The 24567-nt window shown below is 49.9% G+C and overlaps 3 protein-coding genes across 6 annotated transcripts in view; 2 read left to right on the forward strand and 1 right to left on the reverse strand.

Moving 5' to 3' along the window:
* Nucleotides 1-2853: 2853 nt before the first annotated feature.
* RPL29 (ribosomal protein L29) lies at nucleotides 2854-5646 on the forward strand. Its single transcript, XM_053989508.1, has 4 exons — nucleotides 2854-2961; nucleotides 3160-3204; nucleotides 4444-4508; nucleotides 5427-5646. Exons 2-4 carry the CDS (start codon nucleotides 3168-3170, stop codon nucleotides 5550-5552), a joined length of 228 nt encoding a protein of 75 aa, XP_053845483.1. The 5' UTR covers nucleotides 2854-2961; nucleotides 3160-3167; the 3' UTR covers nucleotides 5553-5646.
* Nucleotides 5647-10831: 5185 nt separating this feature from the next.
* Nucleotides 10832-17623, reverse strand: TNNC1 (troponin C1, slow skeletal and cardiac type). The gene is made up of 6 exons (XM_053989382.1): nucleotides 17474-17623; nucleotides 13963-13993; nucleotides 13504-13650; nucleotides 12215-12329; nucleotides 11972-12108; nucleotides 10832-11428 (listed from the first exon to the last, which is right to left on the reverse strand). The coding sequence occupies exons 1-6, from the start codon at nucleotides 17495-17497 to the stop codon at nucleotides 11397-11399; spliced, it is 486 nt and encodes a 161-aa protein (XP_053845357.1). The 5' UTR covers nucleotides 17498-17623; the 3' UTR covers nucleotides 10832-11396.
* A 4838-nt stretch (nucleotides 17624-22461) lies between these two features.
* The window catches only part of NISCH (nischarin), a 29508-nt gene continuing 27402 nt past the window's right edge, over nucleotides 22462-24567 (forward strand). For 2 of the 4 annotated variants that reach the window (XM_053989239.1, XM_053989238.1), the window contains exon 1: nucleotides 22462-22605. In XM_053989239.1, coding sequence (XP_053845214.1) covers nucleotides 22519-22605 — 87 coding nt within the window. In that variant the 5' untranslated portion in view covers nucleotides 22462-22518. The remainder of the gene's footprint in view (nucleotides 22606-24567) is intronic. The other 2 variants (XM_053989237.1, XM_053989234.1) reach the window with 2 other exon arrangements.

The following is a 24567-nucleotide window of genomic DNA, read 5'->3' on the forward strand; positions in this document are numbered from 1 at the left end:
GGGGGTCAGTTATTGGGTTAGAAAGGGAAATAATCTAGGTGTCACTACTTAATTGGGTAGTTTAGTTTTTGATTAGACTTAAAAGGCCTTGCAACACGAGGTTGTTAGCCATTTTTGTGCTGTTTTTCCTGCACACAGAGTCTGGTGCAGGCAGTGTGCTGAAGTTTTGATAAGATAACAACAAAAGAAGCTGAAGACCGAAAAAGTCAAATGCGTCTCTCATTCCTGACACAGAACTGCTCCAGCAGGGTCTCCCCTGCCAGGGGAGCCCCCAGGGAGCTGCCCAACTTGGGCCCAGCAAACTCACAGTGGCACTGGCACCCTGCTGGACAATGGGCAGTCCCTGGCATTCCTGAATGGGGGCAGCCCCAGTAACTCTTCACCCCAAGTCAAAGCCACCTCGCAGGGAGGGAGGAGGCAAGCGAGGGAAGCCTGCTGAAATGTGTGTCAGCATGGACACCGTGACAGGACAGAGACCAAACAGCATGAGAGTGTGCTGCAAGGACAGTGACCAAGATACAGTTGTCAAAGGCACTGTGGGATTTTTATGTTATGATTTTTTCATAATTGTTTTGCAGCTGGAGTAATTACCATCCTATTTAACGAGCACAGCTCCTTTAATAGAGGACACTTGGGCTAACATGCACTAATTAAGTCTGTAATCACTAGAAGCATGACTAAAGGTTTTGAACTGGCCAATTGCTCTCACTAACATCATAATTAGAGGCACAGCAGCTCATCAGGGCACGGGAGAAATTCAAGGGGGCTTGATCACCCAGTGGTGTACACAGGTCCTGGTCCTGCCTTGGATCATCCTTTTCACCTCGTTCTCTGCATTGGTTTGCAGTGATTTATAAACTGCCCTGAATATGTTACACTGAGCCCCATGAACTGAATGTTCTTCCACAGTTTTATTTTATTAATTTGGCTTATGGTTCTTGTAACCACCTGGGCATTAAGCACAGCTTCTCTAATCCCCACCTGTCTGACTGCTCATCTGAGCAGCAGCTGGGAAACACTCCCAGGGAGATCCAACAGCAATAATTGCAGCAAGACCCTGAAAAAACCTGGAAAAGGTGGATAGAAAAACCCTAAAATAAACCCTTCTGTTTCTTCCTATGGAGGAAGGTTCAGAAATTAGTTAAAAAGATCAAGAGTTTTCATAATCTAATGGCCAAGCTCAGGGGGCTGGCAGCCTTTCTGCCTTTTGCAATGCAATGGAGGCAAACACACCTCTGGGATTCAGTTCTGTCTTCCACTGAGCTTGGCTCTCTGTGTTATCAGCAAAGTCAGGGTTTCTCTCTACTGTTGGCTGCTATTAGCTGGCCACAGTGATGTACAAATGTTTTAAGACTGGAGCTCTCTACAGTGGAAGGAATTTTAAAAAGCAACAGTTTAAAAAGTCAGATGTTTGCATATCAAGGAGGATTTTGAGCAGACCTTCATATTCCAAAATTTACTGCAAAATGCCAGTAAAAGAATATTGCTATTTTCATCTGGTTTTGCACAACAGCTGCCCAGAATGGGGGTGGGGCTGGGAAATGAAGCCAAATACACTTTGCATCTTAGGTCTTGCTCAGAATAAGAGAAATACTGAAATTGAATTGCATTCGCTTTCTTTTTCCTGCCTGCTTTCATTTCACTCTCATCAGCGTTACCCAACTACCAAGGACAGCCTATTTTCCCCTGGTTTTGTAACAGGAGGAGCTTGGAGCTTGTTTATAGCTCTCTGAACTTGAGGCAGAGGAGCAATTGCTCTGCAAGCAATCAGCCACTGAGAAAAGGTCCAGTACTGGACATGTCTCTGTACTGGCCATGGGGCGTTTGGTCTCTGGGCTGTTTTTTTCAGTCTGGGTTACTTTAAGCAATTCACTTGTGCCTCTCATTGTAAAATAAAGGCAATGCCATGAAAAGGTGGCAGTCTGTTCCCAGAGTGCAGAAGAGCCTGGGCCTTTTCAGCTCATTTTTCAGAGGTTCCCATTTGAAATCACGGCAGCCTTGGCCAGAAATGCTGCAGTTGCTCAAGAGCTACAACCCCAGGGGCTCGGGCAAGCTTGGCCTTCAGTTCCCCTTTTTCCTGTGCCACTTCCCCATGGGAGATGCTCGATCCGTGACAAGTCCACTGTTTCCTTGGACACCTCCAGGCACGGTGGCTCCACCACCGCGCTGGGCAAAGCATTGCAATGCCCACCCTTTCCATGAGGAGATTTTCCCATCGCAGGCACCATCTCAGTGCCTTTCACAGACTGAAATACCAAACTCTCAGTCCGTGTCTTTTCAGGAGTGGAACTTCAACCTCTCAGTGTAAACCCCTGCACTGTGCCACGTCTTTGCTGGGCATGGGGTGGTTTTGGGGGTCACCGAGGTGGCACAGCTTTCTGTCTGAAAGCAAACAGGGCTGTTCGAGCCTCTGCTGCTTCATACAAATAAAGATGAACGGCGCTGAACGAACCCCCCTGAGGAGCGTTGCCTGTGCGTGACTATACTGCGGTGGAACGCGCAGACAAACCGAGCCCGGATTCCGACGGGAAGGCCCTCGGCCTCAGGCTCCCGCGGGGGTCGGGCAGGGCCCCGCGCAGGGCGGCCTCGGCTCCCGGCTCCCTCCCCCGGCCGGCAGAGGCCATGGTCGGGGGGCTCGTTAGTGGGGGGACCGTGTTGCTGGGAACCGCGTTGCTGGGGGAACCGCGTACCGGAGGGACTGGGTCCGCCACGTCGCAGGGTGTTGCGGTCCTGCCGCGGCGGGGCCTTCCCGGGGCGGGAGCGGCCTCAGGTCGCTCATGGAGCCGGAGCGGCGGCCGCGGGAGCCAGGGCGGTGCGGGTAAAGAGCAGCGGTTGGGAAGGCAACGGGGATCCTGCCGGGCGGAACTACAAGACACGGGGTTCCGGCCCGGCCCTGATTCCCGGCAGCCCTCGCGGTGCTCCTTCTCTTCCGGTCCGGCGGCGGCGGCGAGCGCGGCTCCGGTGAGAGCGGCCCCGGCACCATCCGCGCCCATCCGGCACCATCCGCGCCCATCCGGCACCATCCGCGGGCCGGGCCGGGCCGGGGCTGTCGCAGCGGGGCCATAGGCGGGGCTCGGGGCCGGCCGGGCGGGCTCTGTGCGGCAGCCGGGCGCCCCTCGGCAGCCCGGCCCGGCTGAGCCGTGTGTGTTTCTCCCGCAGGTGCGACCATGGCCAAGTCCAAGAACCACACCACGCACAACCAGTGTGAGCGGGGCGGGGATCCAGGCGGCTTTAACCGGGCTGGGGCCGGCGCGGGGATGGCAGCACGGCCTGCCCGGGGCTTGGTAGCGAGATAAGGGGGTGCTGCACTGAGATCGAATGGGGGGTTCGAAGGAGAGTGATAAGAGTCGGGACCTGGTCGGGCTCAACGTAGAATTAATACGTCGGTAGAAAAATAGGAGCTTTTACGTTGGAAAGCTGGGGGTCGGCCTCTTCTCCCAGGTAACCAGCAATAGGATGGCAGGATGCAGACTCAAGCTGTGCCAGGAGAGGTTTGGGTTGGACATTAGGAAGAATTTCTTCACAAGGAGGGTGCTCAGACATTGGAATGGGCTGCCTGGAGAGGTGGTGGTGTCACTCTGCCTGGAGCTGTTCAAGGAAAGGCTGAACGTGCCATGGTCTGGTTGGCTGGGTGGTGGTGGAGGACTCAAAGATCTCGGAGGGCTTTTCCAACCTGAGAGATTCCATGGTGGTCGTCACCAGCTAAGCAGGCAGAGGGACATTTTACAAGAGCAGGCAGTGACAGGACACAGGGGAATGGCTTCACACTGACAGAGAGTAGGCTTAGGTTGGCTATTAGGAAGAAATGCTTCCCTGTGAGGATGACACAGGTTGCCCAGAGAAGCTGTGGCTGCTCCATCCCTGGAAGTGTCCAAGGCCATGTTGGACATGGCTTGGAGCAGCCTGGTCTGCTGAGAGATGTCCTTGCCCTTGGCAGGGGGTGGAACAGGACGGTCTTTAAAGTTATTTCCAACCCAGACCATCCTGTCATTCTGTGATGTTCCTGAAAAGCTCCGTCCCTGGGGTCCTGTGCAGTCCAGAGATGGCCACAGTGATGATTCACTTCATGTTTGGGGTCTTCTCATCAGTGCTGTGACTTAGCAGAGGCCACCAGTAGGTTCTGCTTGGTCCTGCACAGAGAGTGACAGTGCCCTGTGACACTGACCACAAGGTTTATTAACGAGTGAGGCCTTTTACTCTGTGCTGGTGCTGTCAGGGTGTCATTAGTTAATGAGCTGCCTGAAATCTTTGGATTGGAAACCCATGCAAAGGGATGAGCTTAGAGATGTGTTCTTAATTCAAATGTAGTTTGGATAGGAAGGGTCTGAAAATTGTCTATTCCACATCATTTTGATAGTCAGGTACACTTAGAAAAGAAACTAATGTGGCTGCTAAGTAATAGCAGAAACTGTCATTTAAGTAATTGTCTCGTTTTCCACATAGCCCGTAAGTGGCACAGAAATGGCATCAAGAAGCCCAAAACCCATAGATACGAATCTCTCAAAGGGGTGAGTATTTCTGCTGAGATTCCCAGGCTCTTGGGTCACTGAGGCTTAACTGTGAAAAAAATCCAGAATTTGTATTACTTTGACTGACACATTTTTTGCAGACAGAGGCCTGTGTTCCAGGGGCTCAGAACCACTGTGGGGTTCAGATCTTTTACTTACCTGACATGCAGCTGGGATATCTCTCACCCACATGAAATCTGCCCTTGTATGTCTGTAAAACTGCATTTTAGTCAGTGGCCAGTTTTGTCCCTGTCCCATTCTGGTGGCTGTCACCAAGTGCTGTTTCCAGTAAAACAAACACTTGCCAGTTAAATGGTTCCTTTGCCTTTTGGGTCCTGCTGTGTCTCCTCCTCTCCTCTGCTCTCTCCTTCACTATTGTTTTACTGTCTACAATAATCCAGATAATTTCACTTACAGGAAATTAAAAAAAAATAAGAGGAAGTAGCATTTCTGGGCAAAACACATGAAAGTGGCAGTATGCTTTTTCTGACATTTTCCAAATGGTACAATAGGATCCTTTTCCACACTGGAAAGTGAAAACAGTACATTTTGTGTTAGGGGAGGGTTGTGATTTTATTTGCTTTGTAGATTTCACAGTCTGCAAAGCTTTTTGGAAGTGATGTAAAAATTTGTCTTCTGTAAAGCTCAGTGAGGGTTCAGTCCTGCCTCTCCTGCAGCTTTGCCTGTCCTTTATGTTTATTGCTAGGGTTTGGGATTTTTTGTTTGTTTGTAGTGTTTAAGGAAAACAGCTGTTAAAGCCTGGTTGAAGATGACTAAAATGATCTTGTTGAAAAATCAGAAAATAAGTCTGAACTAGTCACAGCCTACATTTGGGAGTAATTGGAACAATATGGAGCTATAAATGTTTTTATAGATGTCTCTTCTGCAACATGGCTTGTTTTTCCTTTATTTTTATAGGTTGATCCCAAGTTTCTGAGGAACATGAGATTTGCAAAGAAGCACAACAAGAAGGGGCTGAAGAAGATGCAGGCCAACAATGCCAAGCAGGCAGCTCAGCAGGCTGCTCTGCAGAAAAAGGACTGATGTGCTTTAACAAGACCCAGTTTTCTTACTGGCATGTGTGTTACAGCATTTTTTAAAAATAAAATTGTATGTAACAAAGCCTTCACCTCCTGAATTTGAGGAGAGCCCTCCAGAGGCCTTGTTTGGGTTGTGTTTTAGCTGCCAGCTGTGCCTCAAGCCTGTGAGTTGTGATCCAGGGGAGCCTGACTGGCTTGTGGTTCCCTGGATCCTCCTTGTGCTGTTGAAAACTGGGGTGACATTTTCTTTCTCAGGTACCATGACTTTAGTGATAATTCCTGGTGTTGTTACAGCAAGGTGAAATTTCCAAGGGCTGTTACATGTCTGCTGCTTTCCTGTGTGGTTCTCTACAGCTTTGGAATCCAGGGAAATAGGAGGGGGAGGGAGTGCTGGCTGTGGTGTGGTGTTGGAAACCACAGGAGTTTGTGCTGGAGTTGGTGTGGTTTGTATCCTGAAATATCTGTAGATATTGAAGCATTAATGGAGCTACCCATGGGAATATGTAAGAGTTTAGGAATATAGAAAATGCACATTTTTTATAGTGACTGATTTTAGGGAATGCCTTTCACTCCAGTAACAAAAGTACTGTCTGATGAAACGTGCTGGCTTGAGGAGATGAGGGGAATAACGTGCGAAATCCCAGGAGGAGCTGAGCCCGGGTTTTGCTCCTGTTTTGTACATCAGGAGAGGGCTTCACTCTCCAGAGCCCCCTCAAAGCTGACTCAGGCCGTGCTTGCCGCTTCTGGCATGAGGCGCCTGTTGGAATGCAGCCAGCAGCTCTGAAACTGCAGTTCCTGCGCTTGTCCTCCCGGTGGGGTAAATCAGAGCACCAGGGCTGGAAGTTCACACGGACCTGACTGCAGTACAGCAGAAAAACACTTGCAGGATGAAAAACAATTTTAACTAGAGCATCTAATTCATGTAGTTTATTTTTTTAATAGTTTAGCCAATTATCAAAATTATGTGCATTAGTTTGAACTCTTTCTGGCTTAAATTCAAAAATCTTCTCCCAGTTCCAACTTTTTAATTCTTTTTGACTGATTAGGAAAACCCACCCACCCCTAAACAAAGCAATATAAAGAGATTTACTAATTTGAAACTCGCAAGTCAAGGGGATTGTAAAGTCGGGGATGTCTGTAGCCCTCAGCTGTGTGCATCTCTTGGGCTTTTGTGGAGGTTGGTGTTTGTCAGCCTGTTACAAACAAGTGTTTGAGGAACTTAAAGGATCACCAGCAAAGGTATCAGTAAAAACCAGATTTAATATTAAGCAGCAGCATAACAGAATTCATTGGCAAGGTTCACTCCACTGCTTGCAAATGATTAAGGCACACGGTGGAGTTGTTGCTGGTATTGAAGGAGATGGGAGTGGCTGGTCCAGTGAGGGTCAGTGTGATCAGTCTGGTGTAGATGTGTGTTAAAAGAACAAAAGGAAAAAACCTCTGAACAGAGCACTTGGTGTTTGTCAGTTTACACCTTTACCTGTGTGTCTGCAGATTTTCTACCCAGTATAAGTTCTGCATTTTAAATCTCTAGCACTACAACTTTTCCATAAGAAAAAGGTAAGAAAGGAGATTTCATTTCAACCCCCTTAATGTCTTCCCCAGAGTGCATGTGTTGTGAGAGTAGCTCACCCACAAGATGCAGTCTGAGGGAAGAAAGAGGCAAGGGTCAGGCTGAGAAGAGGATGTTGGAATGTTAACAAGAAGCAGAGGGCGAGATGTGGGCTTCCTGTGGCTCCAGGCAGCTCCCCCAGGCCTGCCTTCAGAAGCAGCCTTTTCATCTCGCTGCCCTTCATGCTGCCCTTCAGTGGGCCAGCTTCCCAAATAAGGGCTTGATGACTTTCTGACCAAAATAGCGGCTGCGTGACAAAATGCAGCACAGAGGAACGTAACCTTAATCCAGGCATCATTGTGTAGCAAGAGACAGGAATTTTGTGAGCTTCCACAGCAGGTCGGTGTCAGGTTTGTTGTGTGCTCCCTGCACACGTGGTGGTTCTGCAGGGCACTGCCTGGACATCAGTGACCACCTATTGCATTTGCTCACCCTGTGACACCTGTGTTCACAGCTTTCCTCTTTGTGCAGTTGTCCCAGCCCCGAAGGGGAAGCTGTGGAGGGGAGTTTGTGCTGACTCTGCCTCCGGGTGGGTCTCCATCCTCTTTCTCTGGCTTTGTGAAATTATTTAAGTTCTATTGGTGAAGTGAGGTTGGAGATCCTTTTTGGGGACATTACGTATACAGAGCCCAGGAGGGGGAACCAGCAGCTGTGGCCCACTTGAAACTATTCCCATTACTCAGAGGTCTCTGATATTTGAAAACTTCAAAACTCTTGTGATGAAGTGTTTGGCATCCTGCAGGAAGACAAAGAGCTCAAAAGCATCTCAATGCTTAACAACTGCTGTACATCAGCTTATACATCTCATGCTTGCTGCTGCTGTACGTCACACTTGCTGCAGATTACTTCTCCCCTTTGCAATTAAGAGGACTCAGTATCAAGTTCCAGTTTGGCTCCTTTCTCTGCTTTGACTTAAAAAAGAAAACAGGCAAAGGGCATGTAACCAAATACCAAATCATCTCGTTTGGCAAAGGTGAGCCATTGCTCTGAAAGCCAAGAGCACAGAACTGGGGGAGTGGGAAATCAAAGCCCTGCCAAATGCTCTGATGGGGCAAGGTGTTAACTGGGGACGTGGATGTTCACAGTGATGATAAAAAGTAGAGCTGGACGGGTGTTGCTGTGTCCCCCTTTACTGCCTTTCAGTAGTGTGGTCAAAAAGAAGCAGCACCAGAACATGAGCTCTGCTTTGCCTAGGTTTCAAGGCTGTTGCAGGTGTTTCTACAGCACAGGGGCTTAGGCTTGGTGAAATGTTTATCTGATGTACCTTAGCTCATGTTACACTGCCACTGCCCTGCTGGCAGATTTAGGCAGAGGTTTTATTAGCGCAGTGAGTACGAAATTTCATCTGAGCTTCCTGCAGTCACTTGGTTCACACAGCAAAGTTTTATTGAGGGCTGAGGAGAGACCTCAAATACACTGATAAAGCTGTAAACCAAGGCAGCAGTTTAAATCTACAGCAAAGGCAAGCAGATAAATGGCCTGAGAACTGTGGCAGTGTCTGGTGGCATGGGCTGCTGTCACCTGCCTGCACAGCTCCTGTCTCTGCTGGGGAGGTAAGACACAGATCTAGGGACTGTTTTAGAGACTTTTTGCCTGATTGAAAAAAAAAAAAAAAAGTTAATTGCTTTTTCTTCCTAGACAATGTGGACTTGTGTCACATTCTTCAAATGTTTTTGGGCACCAGAGGTTCACTACACGTGCACTGAAAACTGCAAACTGATTTGGAGTTGCACAGATCCATGGATTCCTCAGGGTGGTTTTCATTCATTGTTAGCACATCCCCTGTGTGGGGGCTGAGCCAGGCTGATCCTCCAGGGGGGACTGTTTTTTCAGCCTGCTCACCCACTCGCTGGCCTGTCATGTTGTGTTACATTCCTTGTGCAGTTGTTCCTGTGTTTTAGCCAACTGTGAAATCCACCCACAGCTCCTCACCCTGCAGCATTTGCTGTCTGACTGGGAGGACAGGCAGTGTGTTAAGGCAGTCCAGCCTGGCAGCAGTTTTCCTGGCTTCCCAACCTCCTGTTCTAAGGACTAACAGTCCCAGTGTATCTGCTCTTCTAGTGACAAGTTTTGGCTGCTACAAGACCTTTGTCTTCTCTCTCCAGCCATCACCTTCCCTGCTTTACTCTTGGAAAAGGGTGGGCAGCAGGTGCAGCTGTGGCTTTCTGCTGCCAGTGCCATTGAGCCAAGGGGGAAGAGCCAAGACACTGGGCCAAGTGGCTCTTCCCAGCCATCCTTTTCCCTGGGTCACAGCACAGTCCAAGCCACCAAGCTGACTGAAGGAAAGGGGTTAACCTTACTTTTTCTCTTGTTCACCCTCCAGGGAGCCAAAGCCTATCAGTAAGCAGTGCAGAATATCTTGGAGAATTCCTTTTTGGATGCTGGGATTTGGCCAGGACAGAGGAGGATAAGGGGGCTGTCAGTGATGCCTGATGTGATGTGAATGCATGTGTGGGTTGCCCATGGGCTGGGTGGCCGTGGGTGTGGGGACAGCTGGCATCACTTCAGCTCCTGGCTGAATCCCAGCTATTGGCCACTCTGGAGGTTCCAGGCCTGAGGTAAAACAAGAGGACATGCTGTGTCCTCTCAGGTTTCAGTGGGAAACAACTGCTGCTGCTACACTGCAGAGACAGAAAATGTTTCTTTTTCATCTCTAGACTACAGATTAGTTGGATACAGAATCTGATAACACCTGGGAGCATTTCCTGTCCCAGGGTTCTGAGACCCATATTTCCATTGCCTTCTGGTGCACCTGTAGTCCTGCTGAATCTGCAGTAGCTATGGCATCAAGGGCTTGGAACCCTTGGGGAGACCCCTTTGAGTGGGTCAAACAGATGTTTGTGTTAGAGCTGTTTCCAAAATACCCTAGGTTTCTAGCTGACAGGTTCATTTTCTTAGTTTTTTTTTGTTGTTATAAGCCTTGGCTGAGCAAAATATTTAGTGCTGCTTGTCCAGAGGAAAGACACATCCATGTCCTTGCAAACAATCGACCACCTCTCTCATCCCTGCTTTCCCTGAACTGCAATATTTCATTATTGCTATAAATGAGATTGTGTCACAGCTGCTTTAGGGTATTATTTCCACAGAAGTGGGGAAAAAAAATCTAGTCTGGGGAGGAAAGGCAGAAGGACAGCCCAGCAGACCTGAGGCACTGGCCCAGCAGCGTGGCCACCCAGGGCTGAGGGCAGCGTCGCTGGGGCTTGCACCAACACAGCCCCGTGCTTGCCCTGCCAATGTTTATTTTGCTTGGGTAAACAATTGACTTTAGCAACACGACTGCAATGTGTGAGTTGTGCTGGGGCTGTAATTCGATGGGAGGAGGCAGCTATGTGCAGGGAGAGCTGCTAATGCCACAGGAATGCTGTGCTTCCTTGGGATGAGAGGAGACGGTGCTGGGGACAGCGCAGCTCCTTGGCCCTGCTGTCACCTTGTGCCTGGGAGCTGAGACCCAGAGTGGGGTTCTGCATTTCTCAGTGGCCCAAATCGATGTGATTTGCCAGGGAAAATTGGGTGTCTCATTTTTTGTAGTGAGGCTCCCACCCAGGGCTGCAGGAGGTCTATGAGGGGCCAGTACCTGCCTCCCATGAGGCTGAGAGAGACAGGAAGGAGCATCCAGTCCAGCTCAGGAATGGCTTTTATTCATGTTTCCAAAGCAAATTGAAGTATTCTTTTGGCATTACAAGGTGCCAATCAGGCTGGCAGGGAGGAGGAGGGGTGTACCCTCAGGATAGCCAGGGTAAGAATAGGGAGGAGAGGGACTGTCCCTGGCACAGTGGATTTCAGTGATGGCTGAAGGGGGTTTTAATTTATATTTCATTGCTAAAATGCTGCCAATGCTCCATTTAAACCAGCAGGCACCAGTGCCAGCTCCTGAGTCTCGTGGCGGGGTGAGGAGATGGAACATGGCAGCTCCCCACCGAGCACCCATGGCCCTGTTGGATGGACTTTGCCATTGGGCTGGCAGCAGAATACCTCCTTGGACAGCTGTGATGTCACCTTGCCAGAAGTAGTCCTCAGCAGTGGTTTCATTAGTCATGAGTACACAACAGGGGTGAAGTTGTCACTGAATCTCCAAGGAATGACCAGCTGAGGCACTGGGTATTAACAGGTTTTATTTCCCCCTGGCCACCCTTCTCAGCACTCAGTCTTCATGCTGGTAGCCAGGGGACTTAGTCAAGGAGATGAGATGCAGAGCTGGAGGTTTAGGAGAGTCAAGCTGTCCATCTGGCCTCAGATTTATTCAACCCCCTTCATAAACTCCAGGAACTCTGCCAAGGGGAAGACATTGGAGACAAGAGGTGTGAGGCGAGACCCAAGTGCCCTCATAGCTGCCAAAAGCTTGGCAGCTTTTCCCAGCCCTGTCTCCTTTTCCACCCTCACAATATGTGAGATGCCAAGGGGGGGATGGCTACTGTTCCTCTGACTGTGGTGAGGACTCCTTGTGACTCCTGCTGGAAATGTCACTGGAGCCCAGCCTCACCCTCAGCTGCCACCACATGGTCTGGACATCATTTTGTCAGCAGCACATTCAAAGATACAGCCCCTCAGAAATGGTGCCTGTGTTAAGGGGGCAGGAGGGGACTGTGAAAAGTGGCAGTGCTTCAGTGCAGCAAGGGACAGGTAAGGCAGCCCCAGGCCCTTGCTCCCATTTCACAAGTGTAAGAACCCCCTCATCCCTGTGCACACATGCTCCTGTCAGATGTATTGCCCTGCACTGCCTGCACGAGCTCGTGCTCAGCCAAGACCATGGGAGCCACCCAGGGGCATGGCCAAGGGCTTGTGACCAAACCACATGCAAGAAAGAGTCCTACCATCATAGTCAATCCTGCCATCGTTGTTTTTATCCCCATCTTTCATCAGTTCTTCTATGTCATCCTCGGTGATGGTCTCTCCTGTCGCCTGCAGCATGATCTTCAGCTCCTCGAGGTCGATGTAGCCATCAGCGTTTCTGTGCCAGGACAGAAGAGCTCAGGACCAGACAGAGCTGCTGGGGAGGGGGCCAGGCTGGCTGCACCCCTCCCACCACCCCACCTCACTGTGCCCATGGCTCTTACTTATCAAACATCCTGAAGAGGTCTGAGAGTTCCTCTTCGGTTTTTCCTTTGCTGTCGTCTTTCATACACCGGACCATCATAACCAGGAACTCGTCGAAGTCCACAGTGCCACTGCCTGAGGGAAGAATGGACTTTCTGGGGCCAGCTGGGACCCTGACTGAGCTCCACACTTCTCCATGAGCAGCTCCACCAGACTGGCCCACCCAGCTTCTCTGCACAGCCACATGAATTCAGAACCCCAAAACCTTAAGTGGTGATGTTAAACCCATTATTGTTAAAGTTAAAAACGAAGACTGCCATCAGACAGTGTCTCTACAAGTCAGACTGGAAGAATATGCAAGGTCTGATGCCTCAGTGTCTTCTCATACTGGGCTTGAGGAATGCAGGAAAGGGGAGCCCAGCTGGAGCCATCAGCTGGAGCTACAAGGGGTGGATGGGCAATGCCAGTGAGGGATCACCCTTCCCTTCAGCAACCAAGGGCCAAAACTCAGGAGAGCAGCCCTGCAGCAAGAGTCAGCTCTCAGGATGCTGGAATAAGTGACTGAGGCCTTTCTCTGACCTTGTAAGTGAACTTTTACCTTTGACAGTCATTTTGCCTTGGCAAAAGTCCTTCTGGAAGCACCAAAGAATGGAAATTCCTGCTATGGAGATACCTGTCCATCTCATTTAGGTATTAATATTGAAAGCTCCAGAAGGCAGGCATTCGTGCAGTGTGGTTTTGCACTGGCACTATAGAAGTGTTGTTTTCAATGACTCAGTTGCTTTCCTTTTTTGCCTGATTTTTAACTGCTTTTTTATTTTCCAGTTACTTAGTGTGGTATTTCTGCCCAAGTGCCCACAGTGGATTTTGTTATGTGTGATCATCAGTACACTGATTTAATCAGTATTGACAGTTAGTTATGTGGGGGTGTGTACAATTGAGCAGTGAGAGACTTTCCTGATGATAGAATCCTCTAAGTGGCATTTCTGAAATGGCAGTTCCTACATTCAGCCTATATTTTGTTTTTTAAAAGGATCTGTACAATTTCACAGTACCCCCGCTCAAAATCAGTTCAAGCAGTGTGATTGTTGTAGGAATAAAAATTTCTATAGTTTCTCTTTGCCTGGAAATTCCATAAAGGAACCATGCTGAGGTTTGGTGGGTGTTTAGTGTCCTTTGAATTCACAGCAGGTGACTGTCAGCTGTGACTGTCCCCAGCATGGATCCTGCCAGCACTGCACAGATGGCCCCCACACCCCCAGATGTGGGGATGGTCCTTGGGAGAGTGGAAGAAACCCAAACTTCTCACCATCTTCATCCACCTCATCTATCATCTCCTGCAGCTCCTCGGGGGTGGGGTTCTGCCCCAGCATCCTCATCACCTTCCCCAGCTCCTTGGTGCTGATGCAGCCATCCTCTGCCCCCAGCACGAAGATGTCAAAGGCAGCCTTGAACTCTGCAGAGAGAGGGGAGAGGAGATATGAGGGGTCCTGCCCTGCAGCCAGAGCCTGCAGGCAGGGGGCTCATCCCAGGCACAGCCTCCCCTGACTGTGCACCCCAGCAGTGCCCAGGCATGGCACTGTGGGACACCAGGCACACCACAGAAACTGCCTTGCTAGGAATGCTGGTGGATCACAATCCCTGGGTCATGCCCTGCCTTGGCCAGTGTGGCCAAAGCATTTTCCAGAGCATTACTGCTGAGGCAGGCAGGGCTGCTGGCTGGGGAGCCCCACTTCAGGCTGTGGTGTCAGGTTGAAGATGCACCTACCATTTTTTTGTTCTTCTGTCAGCTGCTCAACCTGTAAGGAAAACACGGACACCAAGTCATTTTAATTTTGTCAGCATCACTAATTGCTAAAAGGACATGTTTGTTAAACAGCCTTTGCCAGGGTCAACCAAACCTCACAAGAAGCAACGTCGTGGACGAGGAAAGGTACAGCCAGAGGGGTTTTGACACAGCAAGTTTTTGCAGTCGAAGAGATTCTTCCCTTTTAAAAAATTATTCAGATCTCCTTTGAAGCAAATATAACTTCTCTAGAGTAGTAGATGCTAATACATGGCAGAAATAGCCTTTGTACAAGCAGGGAAAGCCCACTGGGAAAAGAATATGCCTCTGTCATCCATTTGGGGATAATTTCTTGTTGCTGGCAGGTTTCACTGCAGAATGGCTGCGCTGCTGAGGGCTGCTCACATGTGGGCCAACGCCAGATCAGAGATAAGATGTGCTTGAGAGTTCCCTGGGGAGGGAGAGGTAGACAAGACTATCCCTGGTAGTTGTTTTTCAGGCCTAGATTCAGGAAACTGCTGCCCTATCCAGAGCTTAACTGCCCTGCTTCCATCTCAGCCAGTGTTATTACAAAGGTGTCTGGCTCTGAAAAGAGCTGCTATTCCCTTTAGTCTGTTTTGGGAATCTCTGAAGAAATGGCCTGTGGAGCCAACAAGCATTAGCTGACATGGGATGGCAGATTGTTCCCAAACTCTGTCCTAATTCAACCCCCACAGACCATCAGTGGGAGTTTATTAGCATGAATTAATGAAAATAATCAATGAGGAGAGCAAAGGGAAATCAATCAGCTCTGTGTCATACCTGTTTAAGTGCCTTTCTCTCTTTGGCTTCATTCCAGGTACTGCTTAGCTGAACTTGCTGCCCTCACCACCATGTCCAACTGCCCCTTTGGAAGCATCCATGAAAGCATCAACTTTTCCTTCCTATGCTGGTCAACAGCCTCTCTAGATCCAGCCAGGTAGGGCCCCATGCCTGCCCTGTCTGACCCCACTAAGGTGTCCTTGCTGCCACCCCCATGCAAGTGGCCCCCAACACCCATCCCTGCCATGCTGTGTTTGGGGCAGGACCCCACAACCCAGGGCTGTGTCTTTGAGTGAAAACTGATTCCTTTGCCCCGAAGGGCAATAGTTTTGCAAGAGCCAGCTGGTTCTTCCTGCTTGCAGCAAGAAGCAGAGAAAGTACTTTTCCTTAGCAGGTCAGAGCCTGTGGGAGCAGGCAGAGCATTTTATCCCACTCCCCATGCTCCAGGAGGTGAGGACTTGGCAGAAAGCACTAAGGATGATGGCAGGATTTTTCTCCACTGCTGGAGGAAACCCAAACCCAGTGTGTTTCTGGTGCTGCTGAAGGCGAGCAGGCAGCTGCTGGCCCCCTGTAGACATTTTTTGGGCAGAGCAAGGGCAGTCACCACCACGATGGCCACAGCCACGTCCTGCTCTGTAACACGACACTCCTGGCGCAGTCGCTATTTATAAGCCTGGGTGAGAGAGGTGCTGGAGATAAAGATGAGCTCCCCGATTGTTCCCAGGCTTTGGTATTTATTCCTGCAGCCCTTTATCTGGACACTTGTCCCTGGCACTGTTCTAGGCACCGCTTAACAGAGCCTAAAAATATTCCCAAAATAGCTTTGTGCTTGCACACCCTTATCTAGGCATGAGTGGGTAAGATGAAAATCCATTGGGTTCTCTGGCTGCACATAGGGGATTTGGCATAAATGTAATATTAATATTTGCTATCAGCATGCAGCAAATATACAACTATTCGACTTTGAAGCCTCCTTGAGTACTGAAGTGATAGATGTGGTGTATATAAATTAAATGCATTGTTGCTGTAGAGTGACATTTTTGTCACAGAAATGTCTCTTGAGCTGTTCATAGTTCACTCTGGACATGGGTGCTGTTTGCTACCTTATTCCTCTTTTCCCTCCACATCATTCCAGGAACAGGTTTTTCTGACTGCAGTGTGGGAAGGCAAGCTCTAAGCTCACAGCACTGCAGCAGCTGTGGTAATGCCAAATCTGCTGTATTTTGCTTTTAAAAGCTCTTCTCTACATCCCATGGTTCTGTTTGAAGTCAGGGGAAACTGAAGTTCCTTATTTTTTATTTTTTTTCCACAAGTAAATGTTTTATTTAAAGTCTAAATCGTGGGAAATACAAAACAGCTCCACAAAAGAGCTGAATTTGTCTCAGCTGTGCCTGGCTTGGACTTGTTTTGCCTCTGTAAAGGTGTTGGGAGTTAATGCCCAGGACTCAAACCCTACATTTACCTAATTAATGGCTACATGGTCCCTATACAATGAGAAAAGAGCCTGTGCCTTGAGTCACAGAGAACTTATTTAATTAAAAAACTTAATTAGAAAGGCCTGAATTTCCTTTGATTTTACAGGTTCCATTTTTCTCCGTTTTGAAGGTGTTGGCTGGGGGACTCAGCCTTTCCCGAACCTTTTCACACTATCAGGATCACTACAGGGGTTCCATTTCCGAGATTCAAGGCTGACCAAAGGACAGGGGTTGTGTGAGCATTGGGGTTTTTTCTTCAGTTACCTACCAAGGACTATATTCCTTCCCTCTAAAAAAACTTGCCATAATAATAATAATAATAAGACTGGTATGATGCATTTTTTGTGCTCTTACTGAAAATCAGACTTGGTCAGCTGCATATTTAAGGGGGGAAAAGCACCAAAAAGCTCTTACTGTAAATCCAGTTATGGATGCAATAGCAATCCACACAATCCAGAATCTATTTTCATCCTTAGTCCACTCACACATCTCTGTCTGTCTGTGTTACAGAATAATGCAGTGTTCTTATTACAGACCAAATAGTTTGGGTTTACACAGTGAGCACAGCGTGCAGCTGTGGAAGTTAAAATAGCCTGAGGATGCTCCACGTTCCCCAGGGCATAGCTCACATTCTGGATTCTGCACAGCACAGAGCAGGAGCAGCAAAGCAGAGGAGGAGGTTTGGAAATAACTGAGAAAAAAACGAGGGTTTTTTAAAATCCCCCTGAAAAATGTTCAGCTAAGGAGGGGGGGAACATAGCAATGGCAGAGTTGTAAAGCACCAGAAAGAAGAAGGTGAGTTTTAACCCATAAAAATAATGTTTATTTTCTGGGAAACCCTCCTCTGCTTTGTCTGGGCTAAAACCAAGAGTCATCTCTTATGCCGTGCAGGTTTTACTGAGATTTATAGCTTCACCTAGGAGCCATCCCCCTGCTTTTCTGTGGGGAACCAGGGGGTCATTGTAAATAATTTAACAGCAGGCTGAGAGTTTCACACTTGTAAGAGGAATGTGAAACTTCCAGAGCCATGAGAGAGAAGGGTCTGTGTCCTGGATGAGGATGTTGACTATGAGTTGCTGCCCTGTAATTATTTCTCATTTTCATTTCTCCACTAAATTATTGCTAGAGCAGCTTTGGGGAACTACACCAAAAATCCTGAGATCCATTTCAGACCTCCCCCCTCTCCCCAGCCCAGAGCCCCAAGGGGAGACACTCACCGCTGCCTTATAAATGTCATCCATGGCTGGGCGAGGGGCCGGGGGCTGTCACGGTCACTCTGCCGGCGCTGCCCCGCGGGCACGGCTGATATAGGGGGCTGGGACCAGCCCAGGGCAGCCCCGCATGCCCGGCCCCCCAGGAATGCCTGCCCTGCGTGCCTTGGGATGGGGACACCACCGAGCCCGCGCTGGCACGTCCGGGGCCAGCCCCAGCCCCAGCCCCGCTCCGCGGCAGCTGGAGGTTTCCTCGTGACTTTGTTGTGGGATCAAGGCACCACTTTTCAGCAAGACCTGCCGAAATTGCTGATATATTGCGGCTCTTGGCTGTCCTGACTGGAGCCGTGCCATCATGTCACCTCCACCTCCAGAGTGTTCCCCCTGGGAGCTGCGTTAGAAAGATTATACTGTGCCAAATAGGATTGGGCATTACCGGGAATGTCCCAAAATATCCCTGTCCCCCGGGGCAGGGGGAACAGGGGGTGTCAGGGCCCCTCGTCCCCTCTGCTGCGTGTCCCCAAATCCACGGGGGACCTGCAGCTGGGGCCGATGCCCTCGGGGGAGCATGGGGGGAATGTGCGGTCCCAGGGCCACGGACAGAAGTGTGGAGACACGTGGAGCTTTGCCCCAGCCTTCTGTTTTCAGATAGGGCTGCAAAATGTGGGGATCAGCTATCAAAATGGGGGTATCAATGTTCAGTTCCAGGGATAATTGTCAGTCCTTTGGGAAATCATGACTCGTTTCACTCAGCCAGCTCGCTGACCTGCCCCCACTGCAAACAGCTAAAATCCACACTCCTGGATTTACTGTGGCTTTCCCACGGATTTACCTTGCCAGGGTGGAGAGCAAAATACACCAAAGGCCTCCAAGTGATGAGCGGTTTTCTCAGTGCAGTGAAAAGTGTTTTAATGCACAGCAAACACACCTCTCTTTTTAACGATTCAGGACTCCCTCTTGTGTCCAGAGGGGCTACAGATGGCTCTGGCACCACAGGGTGGCAAGGTCTCACCTCCAGCTGGCTCGTGTCAAAATTACTTTGCAAAACTAAAAATACAATGAATGCAACTGTTAGTTTTCATCTTTACTACAAATCCACCTTTAAGAGGAATCACGTTGCATGGAAAAACCTGCAACCCCTGCGGAATGCCCAAGCCAAAGCAGCATTAACCAGGGAGCCAGGTGGTGTCAGCACTAAGTGGGGATGCAGGTGAGCACAAAGCCATCCCCACATCACATCCTCCCAGGTTTTGAGTCCTGAAAGATTAAATCACTGCAGAGCCTGATAGGAACTGTGGTCCTGTGGGCACCCGCTGGCCTTGATTTTCCCAGGCTTCAGCCCAGCCCTGCCTCTGCTCAGCATAGGGGTAGCAGATGGAATAAAAAGGGAAATTGTTACATTTAAGGAATTGATTTTTGAAGCAGTTAGTCTTCCTAATTTGAATGTATTTAATATTTTGGTTGCCTTTAACACACGAAAGTCAGAAAAAGCAGCAGAGGGAAGAAGTTGTTTTGTTAAAGGGCATTGGAGCCTGTCCTTAGGTGAGGGCACAGGCTGGGATGGGAGACCTGCTGTTCCTCAGAACCATACCACCACCCAAAACCTCCTGGGCAATCCCAGAGAGACCTTCCCAATGAAGTGCTGCCCCGAGGCAAGCCCCAGCCCCCGACTGCTTCTCTGGCCTTGGGATTCACTGCAGAGACAGTGGGGTGGCAGGTGCCAGCTCTGGGCACTAGCAGGCACCAGGACAGGGGCTGAGGAATCGTGCCTGGCCCTGTCCCTCCATCCTGGGAAGTGATGGCTCTGAGTCACCCTGAAAACAGCCCCTGGGATGTGTCAGAATATATTTCGGGTCAATGTAGCGCAGGAGGGACAGCTCCAACGTTGCCTTTAAAAGGTCTGCTGGAGAGAGCTGGGGTGAAATTCAGGCTGGGATGTGGAGGAAGGGTCTCTGTGTGCTTAGAGAGGGGAAATCTGGGCCACTGCCACCCTATACACTGGCATGGGAAAGCTGCACTTCTGCGAACATCTGACGCAGGCAGAGACTTGCAAAACAGAGCTGAGCGCAGAGGAAAGGATGAAATCCCATCTGGCAGGGAGGGAGGTGATGTTCCTGCCGGGGAAGGAGGCGAGTGGCGTTGTGCCAACCCCTGCCTCCCCGCCGGCTGCCTGGAGACAAAGCTTCCAGCATCCCCTGGCTCTCCTAAGTCGTTTGCTTACAAAAGAACGGGGAACTGGGGTTTTGTAGGGAAACCCAAAGCCTCTGCCATGCAAAGCACAGGGAGGGGCTTCTGCAGGTATGGGCTGTTCTGAGGGAAAACCACCCTCTCCTGCTGCTTCCAGTGCCTCCTCACCTGAGCCCCATGGCAGAGAGGGAGTGTGGCTATCTATAGCCTGAGGAGGGCTGCCAGCACAAGTGCCTTAAATCTGGGCACAGCTGGCTCGGCGACACACCGGCTCTCACTGGGGTCGGGTACAGCCTGTTAACTCCAGCTGCATCCTGACATCTGTCCCACTTGTCAGTCCCTCCAAGCTACCAAGACAACTGGGAAGCTTTACTGGGCTTTTTTCCTCCAAAACTTCGTTTCAGGTTCTCATTTCCAAGCTGCTGTAACCCACTGCAAATTAGCAGAGGCATTTTTGACATCAAATGTAAAGAAATAAAAGGCAGAAGCCCAACTAAGTTGCAATTTTATTTGAGATTAGGGATGTTTGCAGGGTTCCTTTGGCTGTGTCATGGCTCCAAACTGCAGCAAAGTGCTCCAGCATCCCCCTTCCCTGGCTTGGGCACATGGCCCTGAGAGAGAGTCCAGACCCAGCAACAGCAAAATTCTTTCATTTACTGCTTCCTAAACCCTACTTGGAATATTTTAGCTGAAGGAGCCCCCATTTTCCCCCTTCCCCAGGCACAATGCTCCTCTTCTCTGTGAGCCAGGACAGGGCTGTCACACCATGAGCCACCGCTGTGCCTGCAGGCAGGAACTGCTTTAGGAGGAGGAGACGGGCACTGATCAAACCCGACAGCCAGGCTGCAAATTTTTATTTAATTAAGGAGATAGGACATTCAGAGGAAGCTTAATTAAAGTTGCTCTCCAAACCCACTTATTATCTCATGAAGAGGCTGAGCTCAGCAGCAGCTCCTGATGCTGGGACAGCACTAGAAAATCCCTGTTGGACTGCCTGTACTCTCTGTGCTTCGTCCTTTTACACATCACCCTTCAGCTACATCCTGACCAAGGAAAAACATTTTTCAGTGAAAAAAAAACCCAAAATGGGTTTTTCCAGTTCTGTTTGCAGAGGTGTGTTTGCTTATCTGCCACTGCAGTCCTGGTGGCATCTGTGACACAGCAGCATTGCCCCTGCAGCTCCACACATCCAGCCAGGGCATTTGCACTTCTGTTGTAATTCATGACACCATACTGAGCTAATTGCATCCTCTCTTAGGTGGCATAAGGAAGGGCAGGCAGATGTTGCTTTCATTTTGCTGGAAGGTACTTTTTAACAAAATCTCCTTGATTTGACAGTCCAAAACATAATCCTTCTGTGTGTAATGTAGCACAGAGTATATTTCAAATCCTTGATGGATGCTTGATGCATCCTTCTGCCAAAACATAATCTTTCTAGATAGCCTCTCAATTTTAATACACTCCAAGACTCCTAAAGAAACTCATTATATCCTCTCTTCTGCAATTTTCTGTTCCTAGGGTGCACACTGAGCCTGTCAGAAAGGTTGCCATAGTATGACTTCCCCTCAGGGCAACTCAGGTTCAGCTCAGGGGAAAAGGCTGAGGAGAGTTTGCTTGCCATCTTTTAGATTCTCCACTTCTGTTACAAATTCCTGGCAAGATTCTTTAGTGTGTACAGGCTTGAAACACTTCCCCATGCTGAGTGGGACAGTGAAAGTAAAGTCCATGCTGTCAGTAAATCACCCCAAACAGCACCCCGAGTTCACTCTGGGCTCATTCCTGAGGTCTGGCCCACCAGCCCAGCTCCTCAGCTCTGTTTTTGGGGTGGCACCAGGCAGCTCAGTCACAGAACCACTGAGGTGGCACCTCAGCCTGGTGTGGCAGTGTCCAAGCCTCCAGCAGCCCTTGGTGGCCACAGATGTGCACCACGGGCTGCCAGCAGCTGGGACAGTGTCACAGCTACAACGCTGGCAGGTGGCTCAGCCCTCGGCAGCTCCGCACTGCAGGGATTGCATCCCACTGGATTGCACTGGATTGGACTGGGTACAATTCATTGGATTGTACTGGATTGCATTGCATTGCACTGTATTGAATGGGACAGCATTGGATTGCCTTGGTCTGGATTCTATGCCATTGGATTCCATTGGATTCCATTGCATTGGATTGGATTGGATTCCATAGGACCGCGTTGGACTGGACTGGATTCCCTGGGTTTCCATTGCACTGGGTCCTGTTCCGTAGGACCGCGTTGGACCCGATTGGATTCCCTGGCTCTCCATTGCACTGGGTCCTGTTCCGTAGGACCGCGTTGGACCCGATTGGATTCCCTGGCTCTCCATTGCACTGGGTCCTGTTCCGTAGGACCGCGTTGGACCCGATTGGATTCCCTGGCTCTCCCTTGCACTGGGTCCTGTTCCGTAGGACCGCGTTGGACCCGATTGGATTCCCTGGCTCTCCCTTGCACTGGGTCCTGTTCCGTAGGACCGCGTTGGACCCGATTGGATTCCCTGGCTCTCCCTTGGATCTCACTGCACCGCACTGCGCGACGCCCCCTGGGCACAGCTAGCGCGCATGCGCATCCAGATAAACAGACCCCACCCCCTCGGGCTATAGCCCCGCCCCGTCGGCTCCAAGCCCCGCCCCTGTATCGAGAACCTCCCTCGCTCAGGTCCCGCCCCTCGGGCCTGGCCCCGCCCCCTGTGCCCATAAAGGGGCGCGGGCGGAGCGCGCCGCGCCCTGAGGGGGGCGAGCCAAGATGGCGGCGGCGGCAGTGCGGGCCGGGCGGGCGGCGGGCGCGGGCGGCGGCGGCCGCGGGGGAGCCGTGACGGCCTGAGCGGCTGCGCCCCGGCGCTTCTCCCGGCGACATGGAGGCGGCGGCGGCAGGCGAGGACGGCGAGGAGCCCCCGCGGGAGGCCCGAGTCCTGGGCTCTGAGCTGGTGGAGACATACACGGTGCGGAGCGGGGAGACCGTGCGGGACGTGCGGGCAGCGGGGATGGGGGCAGCGGGCCCGCCGCCTCAGCGGTGCCGGGGGAGCGGGTGAGGCCGGGCTCGGTGCCGGGCTGCCTCCGGCAGCTGTGCCCGGCCGGAGCTGTGCCCACGCTGAGGACGGAGCGAGACATTTGGCACAAGTTTCCGAGGGGCTTCGGGGAAAGGAGCCGCGTGGGAGCGGGGCTCCGCCGGGAAAAGCGGCCCCGAGCTCCGCGTAGCCTTGGTCCTTTGGGAGAGGCGGAGGCTCCGTGTCATGTTCTTGCCCGTATACATCTATGTGTATGTGCGTGTGTTTATGGAAGATTGCTATCGAGTAAACATAGCTTTCAAAGCTGGACTAAACAAAGCAGAGAATCCTTCCTTTGCGTGGAAGTATCATAAAAAACCCGTCTGATCTTATTTCCAGAGGACATCAGATGATTTAGGATAGACAGTTTTTCTTTTACCCCACCAAAAAAAAAAAAATTGCCAGCAGTGTTTTAATTGCGGGAAGGAATGAAGCTTTTGATATATAACTTGTTTTTCATCTGATCACATTCTACCAAGAGTTAATTGGTCTGTTTTTCAGGAAGAAGCTCATCCTAAAACAAACCTCAGTATAATTGCAGATAGAAAAATGCCTCGAGCATGCCACCCTTTAGTTATATAACTAAAAATGTTTTCTCCTTCTGTCTTATTTTAGTGTGATTTGAAAGACCTTTTTTCCAGCAGAATGCTCATGGATGACAGGCTTCCTGCTGTGGGAAAGAAAAGGGAAAGGGGGGGCAATGGTTTAGAAAGACAGTATTTGGAAAGTTGTGTGATGGATAGAAGTAATACTTCATGCTCCTGCCTCTGTAAAGGTATCCAGGGAAAACAGAGCAACAGGAGAATGGTTTCTGAGTGTTAATAGGACAGAGCTTTACACAGGTGTGGCACATGAAGAGCCTACCTCCTTCCCAGGTGATGACTATTGGAACACGATTGTGGGAATGACTTTCAAGTGGTGAGTTGCCATATTTACAGGCAAAACATGTGGAGCCTTTAGTGAAGGAGTTTGAAGCAAGCTTGAAATGAATTTTTGAGAAGTGCCTGAGCTCATTCTGTTAGTTGCATGGTGTGTATTCTCAGAAATGGTACCACTGCTGTTGAGGTGTTGCTGGGGGTGTGTTCGGATGTGGTTCAGCCCTCAGTCAGCTGAGAGGCACAGTGAGACCTGTGGCTTGGGGACTAGAAACTTGCATGCCAGGTGTGAACCCAGACTCGGCAGTGCTGGTGTTGGTGTTGAGAATTTCAATCAGTATTATGCAATACCAGTGAATGAGAACATCAAGTGCATTCAGTTGACAAAATGCCGGTGTCATCTGCCCCCTTATCCCTCTGGAAGTTATGGTGCAGGAGGTGAAAGGAGCTTCTTTGCTGCTTCAGCCTGCAAACAAGTGCTGTGGTAGGGCCACCCTTGGGTAGCACCATTAATGTTCTAGATTGAGCTGGAGCTCAGGTGTGTAACTGCAGGTGGTGTTCATCTGATCAGCTGATAACTGAGGATAACGTTTTAAGCTGCTGCAGCTAAGCCCAAGGAAGTTTATTTTTTGAAGACCAGATTTCTTTCTTTAGTGGTTATGGAAATACCATGCTACTTTAATGCCATTTTTCTTGTGAGCTTTAAAAGTACAGTGTATGAAAGACAGGATTTACCAGTATTTGGTCCTACTTTGATTCTCTTGCTGCATTTTTGAGGTCACATTGGCACTAAGCTTGCCTGTGTAAACCTCCTGAAGCTGTTAGCCCTCCAATGCTGCTTGTCAATTTTTATGAGATAGGCCCAAGCCATTAGAAATGTGGGAATAGATCTTTAAATGAAAGCAGAAATTTTACAAAATTCATCACAGGCTGAAAAGTTTTTGAAAAAAATAGCATGTATTTAGTGTTCATAATTAGTTGA

This window comes from Vidua macroura, chromosome 13 (assembly GCF_024509145.1).
Source record: "Vidua macroura isolate BioBank_ID:100142 chromosome 13, ASM2450914v1, whole genome shotgun sequence".
Taxonomy (NCBI): Eukaryota; Metazoa; Chordata; class Aves; order Passeriformes; family Viduidae; genus Vidua; species Vidua macroura.